The following is a 7,908-nucleotide window of genomic DNA, read 5'->3' as shown; positions in this document are numbered from 1 at the left end:
CAGAAAATCTGGAAACGTCCTTCATGTCGTCATCAAAAGTAGTCAATGCATCGAAATATTGTGTGGCATTGGAACTCAGAGTTGGGAATGCTGTAACAAACCGTGACAATGATAATGAGTTAAAGCTACTTAATGTCCCATAGCTAAATTTTCTATTACTGCGATTCATGTCGAGAAATTGCATTGCTATTTAAGAATATCGAAACAAGATTTCATAAATTTAAAAGAGTCAATAGGCAACATTCACAACAAGACTTTTAAGATATATAAGAACAGATTAAAGGTATATAGTTTGTTTTTTTAAATAACGTCATAATGTATTTTGGTATTCTAATCCTTATAAATGTCACTATATTAATCCATGCGCTACTAGTACTCTATGACACAAATGATATAGAATGAAGTATTGACAAAAGTATATTTTAGTGTACTTTCTTGTTATCATTATTGGTTAATTAATTCGTATTATTTTTTGTTTATATATACATTTATATTGTGATTCAAATTCTAAAATGATTTTTTTTGTTTTATGTACTTATATATGTATCTATGCAGATTTCTTCTTTTTCTTATCTTGTTCTTCCTGTTGTTTCTTTTCAGTTTCTATTTCTTGAACGTATTTGTCAATTTCGTCATTGTCTAACGTCAATATTTCAGAATCTGGTTTTACTACTGTAATTTCAATATTTTTAGCACCAGTTTGAACTACTTCTAGTAATGATTTCACAGTTAGTTTAACACATTCTTCCACAGTTTTTGGTGGTTCATTACGGTCATAATTATTTTCTAAGAATTCTCTTACAGTTTTTGAATTTCTACCGATTGTTTGAGCAGTCCATGAAGAGTAAATACCTGAAGGTTCTGTTTGATATAATTTTGGAGTCTTATCATTTGGATCAAATCCAGCAATCAATGTTGAAATACCAAATGGTCTAACACCACCGGATTGGGTATACCTTTGTTGAACTCCAGCAACATAACGAGTCAAATATTCCACTGAAATTGGGTCCTCTAAAGTTAATTTATGACTTTGAGCTTCGATTCTTGCCTTTTCGATTAAAATTCTTGAATCTGCATTTAACCCTGAAAACGAAAGTATAACATGATTGTCAATCTTTGAGATTTTTGAAGGGGTAATTCTAGTGTCTTGTAGCTTTAAAGTAGACCTTCTCTCACAACCCAAAACAACACAATTCTCACCTTTGATACCAACTGAACAGGTACCTCTTTTCACAGCCTCTAAAGCATATTCAACTTGGAAAATATGACCATCTGGAGAAAAGATTGATAATGCCCTGTCGTAACCACTCATAATAACAATACTAATAACCTATTAAACCCTCGATCCGCCACTGATCAACGACTCAATTAACCTTGTTGACTATATATTCACCAATTCAATACGGTGGCAAAACCTTTATTTAAATATCTTTTCACTTAGAGATTCTTCCTTTTTTAAAACATTCAAAAATATACAATTTTATATCTGGTGAACTAGGACGAGTCCGGGTAACACATGACTTTGGAAATCAGTCCAAATCCCCAAGGCTTATCAAGTAGATGAGATGAGGTGAGATGAGATGAGATGAGATGTATATTATATGATTATTACTTATTACACTTCCTATTAGAACATCTATTAATGCTATATGATTGAAATATTCTATTTTCCCTTTGATTTTATTTGTGGTAAAATTTAAATTGCAAACAATGGGAGAGGAATGGAAATACTTTATAGATGCTATATTAAAAAATATGTTCAAGAACAATGGTTATTCTTATTAATGCTTTGGAATATTTGTATTTGGTGGTGATACCTCTATTAAATTACCTTCCTTTTCATAGAAGGTTTTATAATCCTTGTTTAGACCTATTGGAAATGATTTTTCATGGCCACATTTGCATTCGATAATTAATCTTTCAATGCCTTTGATTTTTTTTATTGATAACTTATTGTCAAATATGATTACACGTTTGCATTTCTTACAATACGTTCTCTTCAATGACGGTAACATTTTAGTGTTAGTTTTTTTACTAATGGTGTCCATTAGGTTGACGTATGATCTTGATAAATTTTCATCTTTAGAAAACATGGTTAGATGGTAAAGATAGTTCAATCTTTGAAAATGCTCTTTGTTGTTGATGGTTTTTGGTATTTGTGTTCGTATCAACCCGTCATCTTGTTTGGTAATGCTCTTCTTTTGGTTTTGGTTTTTGCCCATCACGAATCAGATTGTTTTCAAAGTTGTGTGTATCGTGAGCCAGATGAGAAACTAAATATCTTGATATATCTGCTGGTCTCTAAAGTATACCTTCTTATGAACCGTAGTGTCAGGTATATGTGTGTGTGTGTGTGTTGTTGTTGGTTGGGTTCTTATTCGACAGAACCATATAAATGGTTAGGGTTATGATCAGTTAAAGTTCTCGATTCTAATAACAATCGCTGTTCACGTTGCAAATGATCGTTGATCGTTGTGATTGAGCAAAGTATACCATATTTATTATAGTTTAAGAATTGTTTAAACTTGTTGTTCAATGACAAAGACAATATGACCAACTGCCAGAACAGACTCAAAATGTTCAGTAGGATCAGTAATGATCTATTGTGTGAAACGGAATGGGTCTCTTCATCGATAATTCTGAGAAAGAACTTGTCGGTAATGTTGAAATAGTAGAATATAATAGTAATTAAAATTTGAAGTAATAGCAATATCTGGAAATATTTTAAAAATTTCAATTGAAATCTTGTTATTGAGCTATCATAAATTTTACAAGAACCTTTAATTATCTTGATCAACATTAAATTTATAATAGTGATGAGGAATAGTACAAAGGAGTTGTCGATCATCAATTTTAGATATAGACAAACGTAAAGGATCATTTCTAAATTAGATAATATTTTTTCAAATTTAGTATCTTCGATGTCATTGTTGTTGTCATTGTCATCAGTAACCAAGTTATCATTAAAATTATTCATAATTTTTCCTTGGGATGATGATAGAAGTATATAGATTGAATATGTCGTAAGGGGAGGGTAGGGTAGGATAGGGAATACAGTATTTGTGACCTTTAATTAATTGATGAGTTCCACTCTAGTTATATTAGATATTCCTGTTAGTTTAGTTATAAGACGAGGATATACGTTGATTTGAAGCAAGTATTGGTAATAGGAAGAATACATTTCAGTCTATGGGTTAAATAAGAAAAAAAACTAAAAAAACCCTTTAAAGTAAGATATTTCTATATAGTGCAGCTAAGTATATAAGTCATCTACATTTGCATCTACATGTTGATGTTGATGTAAATGTTGATGTTCAAGTACATCTGCTACAGAAACCAGATCGTTTCTTATGAGCCATCACAGCGACCAGTGCAGGGGGGGGGGGGGCAGAGTAGAGTGTGATATATAGATAGTACTCTCTAGAATGAACAATCGAGAGTTTTTAATCGTGTTGAGAGTGTGTTTATTGATTACTGTTGAGAGAGTTGTTGCAGTTGTTGCTGGTAGTCATTGTAGCGATACGGAAACGGAAAAGGGGATATTGTGAGAATGGATTGGTTTGGTGTCGCACGTGATGTTGCGGGTAACACATGCGCGTGTGTGCGTGCGTGTGTTCGATGTCAGCGGCACACCCCACGAGGACCACCAACTACCATTCCTACACTTCTAAACCCAAATCACATGACCTGCACCCCCACTGCCACTGCCATCGCTACCACTTCCATCAGAAATTGTTTTGTTTCCCATTAGGTGGGCTGTCACACCACACGGCGAGGCTTACTAATGTTAATTGCTTTTGGGAAGTTTCCCGTTTCCCATTTTCCATTGCCAAACAGACACAGAGACACTCTCACAGAGACACATTACACTCTCTCTCATTACACAACTCTCTCTCTCTCACACACTCTCAGATTTATCTTTCAATTGGATGGGAAATGGGAAACGTTCAAAATTGAAAATAAATTTAGGTGCACTACTCTGCACTACTCTGCACTACTCTGCACTCTGCACAAGGCGTACTGTATACGAACTATTTTGACGTTTGGATCCAGGCACAATTAATAATCGACTCGATTTGGTTCGATCTTAGATAACTGGATGGATGTTGTTTAAAAGTAACTGATATCTCACCCAAAACTACACTTCTCTCACTATACTTTTGTCCTCACAATCTCTCCTCTCCAAATACCAATACCACACTTTACTGTTCCTTACAAATTTTCATGTTTCATTTAATAATATAATTTTAGACACATTCGCATACTCATACTCATACTCATACTCATATACACACTTACACTCACCCACTTCCCATATTCTGATACAATAAAATGAGTGAATTTTCTCTTCTGCCAAAGTCTACCTCTCCCATCGATATCGATGATGATGATGATGATGATGCTAATACCAACACTAGAATGGCTAACAGCACATCCAAGAACAAATCTTCCTCCTCAATCAACAGACCTTGGACTTTCCCTCCAAGATTGAAACCTGGAAGAAAGGCAAAAAATCCTGATGTCAACGATTTCACCCCAACCGATGTAGATATGAAGGAAAGGAAGAGAGTACAAAATAGAGAAGCTCAAAGAGCCTACAGGGAAAGACAATCAAAAAGAATCTTCGAACTAGAGACTAACGTCAACTTCCTCTACGATACCTTGAACGAATGGAAGGATAAATTCGATTCTTTAAACGAAAATTTCGAATTGGTCAAAAAGGAAAATAACTCTTTGAAAGAACAACTACGTTCAGCTGGAGTAGAACCAATCACTTCTCCAACCGAAATCAAATACAAAGACCCTCTATTAAACGTAATCATCGATCATTTTAAACCTTTAGAACCAGTGAAGTTAAATAGAAAACTTTCAACTAAAAACACTCCAATGTCAATTGGAGGAAGTATAGACGATGGTGAAGAAGAAAATATCGATAAAGAAAATATCAATAAAGAAACTGAAACTGAAACTGATACAAATGAAGAAAAGTGTGTGTTTTCAGATGTTAAAAACTTCCAATGCGTTTGTAAGAGTTTAAAAGTACCCACCGGAATTAAAAATGAACAAACTCATTCTAATTATGAAGATAAAAATACTAGAAGTAACGTTTTGACTCCAGAAGATAATCACAATAATGGAATAGACTTTAACGAAATTGAAATCACTTCAGGGCGCTCTTGTTGTAAAGCCAAGAAGAGAAAGGCAAAATTGGAAAACGATACTCTTAAATCTCCTAATACTCAGCTATCAGTGGCGCCTGGCGGCGAAGGTAATAGCTGTTGTAAGAAAAGAAAAACTGAACCAAAATCAGATGAATTAAATGTTGCTAGTAAGATAATGACCCCTTCAGATACTAATTCAACTGTAACAAGTAGTACCGAATATCCATCACCACTTACAAACAGTGCACACACAACACCAATGTCATTACCCTCTATAAGTAATATTCAACTATCAGGTGAAAGTTCGTTAAAATCAACAGGGAATGTCTTAAGGGATCTCGACAGGCATGCTTTAAATTAAACAAAATTAAACAAACCAATATATTAGATATATATTTATTTATATATGAATGTGTGTATATTTCTATATTTTGTTAAATTATTATCAATTTGTTGATAATTTATGTGTTTGGATACACTTCAAGTACCAAAAAGCCTGCTGAATCACTACCAAAAGGTAAAATTTTATCATAATTTTGAAAATTAGGATACCTTTTGCGTACTTTTTCAATTGCTTTGTTAACGGTATCACGACGAAGTCCAATGACCTCTGTATTACTTTCATGAATATTTTCGTCAACTTTATACTCGTCAACGTCTTGCTTGTATTTTTCTAATAATGGAATGACTGCCATATTAACTTCATGGTCATAATCAATAATTCCTGCGACACTAATTTTGATAAATTGACAAAGAATGATAAAAATATTTAACGAATTAAAAATCATATTGTGAATATCGTTAGTCCAGTTAATATTTGTATGTAAATCTGATTTTATGAAAGGTTGTCATTGTTGCATCAAGAAATCATTAATATTCATTTTATGTCGTCTGATTTATATACTCATAAATATAGTGCAACTTATAAGATCAGTTTTCCCCCGAATTAGAACAATAACTAGCAACAATTTTGTTTTCCAATCTTTGTTATTGCCATGCCATACCCAGTTTTCTTTAATTAAAGCTTAATAAATCGTGGATACATCAGTTTTTGCTATTTCATTTTATTCGCAAGCTTGCTTAGTTTCAGCAAAAAAAGTACAAGACCCTTAAAAAGATTTAATTGATTTTCAAGTTTATGGTATATGAAAGCAATAGTTATGTCTTAAGTTAGTAAATAAGATCTTAAACAATTTGCATGGTAGTAGTACATATATTTCGTTTGCAAAAATTCCAAAAAAAGTGCTTCCAACCAGAGTCGAACTGATGATCTCCACATTACTAGTGTGGCGCCTTACCAACTTGGCCATAGAAGCTGTTTAACTTGTTTTTTGAGCCAAAAAACCCAAAAATCAGCACAAGGGAAAATATCAAATTTTTTTTCATAAAGTCAATTCTACACCAACCATTTCTTAATTATAAAAGAGAAGTAACACAAACAAACAATATCATCCATACTCAAACTGCAATGAGAAAGACCCGATTCTTCAAAAAACTTCTGCAAGCAACCTAGAATCCTGAAACAGTCAAAAATAAACATTGACAAGATGGCAATCATTTTACCCTTTTACTCATCAAACTAATAAACAGTCAGTCCATAATTAATCATATAATAAAAAAAATAACTTAAATCCAGTGTTTGTCTTCTGTGAAGCTCGGAATATACTTTCTTAGCTTAAGTTTTATACAATTAGATATTCACTGCATTTTTTGAGATTTCACATCTAAAATTAGAAAGTGTGAATTAAAAACGATGATACAAGACACTTAGCAAAGTATGATATACATTTTGTTAATTCAATTCAGTATTGACATTGATATTTCAGCTCAAAATTGTTACAATTCCGTTGCATTGCCATTGTGTAAATATCTTTATCCATAGTTTTTTCGTATCCAAATATAATGATGATAACGCTTATTCGAATATCCAAGCATATAAAATAGGGAAATTGAAAAATTCTTTATCTGATTCGAATAGCTAAACGACTTTAAATAAAAGTGAAATATAAATCATCATTATTGCAACACATCAATCATGTCAGACTTTTCATCAAGCATTCAATCTCAATTTAAAGAATTTGATAAAGTATGTAATTGATTAATACTTATAATTTTAGTATCAGCCTTTAAGTTCCTATTTTTATACTAACTAACTAACTGACTTTTCAATTTATTGAATTGAAATCAAATCAATTAACTAATTGCAGAATTATTCCAGTAACAGAATATTACAAGAGCTAGAAAATAAGACTAAGTTACCAAAATCTTATTTGGCATTTGGTTCCTTCTTTAAGGTTATTTGCTTTTGATTTTCATTAACGTTGGTGGTGTTGGGTGAAATTCTATCCAATTTAGCTGGGTTTGTATTACCTGCATATTAATCATTAGTCGCTTTGAAAACTACCACTAAGGATGATGATACTCCATTAATAACTACTGGATTGTCTTTGCATTCATGAGTGGTATTGAATTTTGGCCTAAGGGCAATTTAAATTAAATCCCTTTTATTGGTTGGCCAAGACAATTTTTTTAGTTTACATCGCTTTACCTCAAACTGGTGGTGCTACTATGGTCTATAACAAGTTAATTTCACCATTAACTGATAAATATATCCAAGCTGGTCCAAAACCTTCTGCCAATAATGTAAATGCAGCTATAAACGAAGCTGCATCACATGCCAGCTCAGCAAGAACTACTGGTTCCAGTCGTCACAACTATTAGTTTTCATATTAGAGTTTTAAAACTA

At 32.6% G+C, this 7,908-nt stretch overlaps 4 protein-coding genes, 1 non-coding gene and 1 pseudogene across 5 annotated transcripts; 2 read left to right on the top strand and 4 right to left on the bottom strand.

Annotated features, from left to right (window-relative positions):
• Positions 1–547: 547 nt before the first annotated feature.
• On the bottom strand, positions 548–1,312 carry PRE6 (proteasome core particle subunit alpha 4; the record flags this gene model as incomplete). Its single annotated transcript, XM_001646741.1, has 1 exon — positions 548–1,312. The coding sequence occupies one exon, from the start codon at positions 1,310–1,312 to the stop codon at positions 548–550; it is 765 nt and encodes a 254-aa protein (XP_001646791.1).
• A 469-nt stretch (positions 1,313–1,781) lies between these two features.
• RPR2 (ribonuclease P protein subunit RPR2) lies at positions 1,782–2,222 on the bottom strand (the record flags this gene model as incomplete). Its single annotated transcript, XM_001646740.1, has 1 exon — positions 1,782–2,222. One exon carries the CDS (start codon positions 2,220–2,222, stop codon positions 1,782–1,784), a length of 441 nt encoding a protein of 146 aa, XP_001646790.1.
• A 152-nt stretch (positions 2,223–2,374) lies between these two features.
• Positions 2,375–2,977, bottom strand: VLD1 (Vld1p; the record flags this gene model as incomplete). The annotated part of the gene is made up of 1 exon (XM_001646739.1): positions 2,375–2,977. The coding sequence occupies one exon, from the start codon at positions 2,975–2,977 to the stop codon at positions 2,375–2,377; it is 603 nt and encodes a 200-aa protein (XP_001646789.1).
• A 1,355-nt stretch (positions 2,978–4,332) lies between these two features.
• Kpol_1023p105 (bZIP transcription factor) lies at positions 4,333–5,523 on the top strand (the record flags this gene model as incomplete). Its single annotated transcript, XM_001646738.1, has 1 exon — positions 4,333–5,523. The coding sequence occupies one exon, from the start codon at positions 4,333–4,335 to the stop codon at positions 5,521–5,523; it is 1,191 nt and encodes a 396-aa protein (XP_001646788.1).
• An 882-nt stretch (positions 5,524–6,405) lies between these two features.
• Kpol_1023trna3 lies at positions 6,406–6,478 on the bottom strand. The gene has a single exon. It is a non-coding gene; the product is annotated as a tRNA-Thr (tRNA).
• An 885-nt stretch (positions 6,479–7,363) lies between these two features.
• Kpol_1023p104pseudo lies at positions 7,364–7,874 on the top strand (annotated as a pseudogene).
• The last annotated feature ends 34 nt before the right edge of the window (positions 7,875–7,908 follow it).

The sequence above is a fragment of the Vanderwaltozyma polyspora genome, genomic scaffold (genome assembly GCF_000150035.1).
Source record: "Vanderwaltozyma polyspora DSM 70294 KpolScaffold1023 genomic scaffold, whole genome shotgun sequence".
In the NCBI taxonomy this organism is placed as follows: domain Eukaryota; kingdom Fungi; phylum Ascomycota; class Saccharomycetes; order Saccharomycetales; family Saccharomycetaceae; genus Vanderwaltozyma; species Vanderwaltozyma polyspora.
The sequence above is the reverse complement of the archived record's forward strand: the minus strand, read 5'-3'. Positions and strand labels throughout refer to the sequence as shown.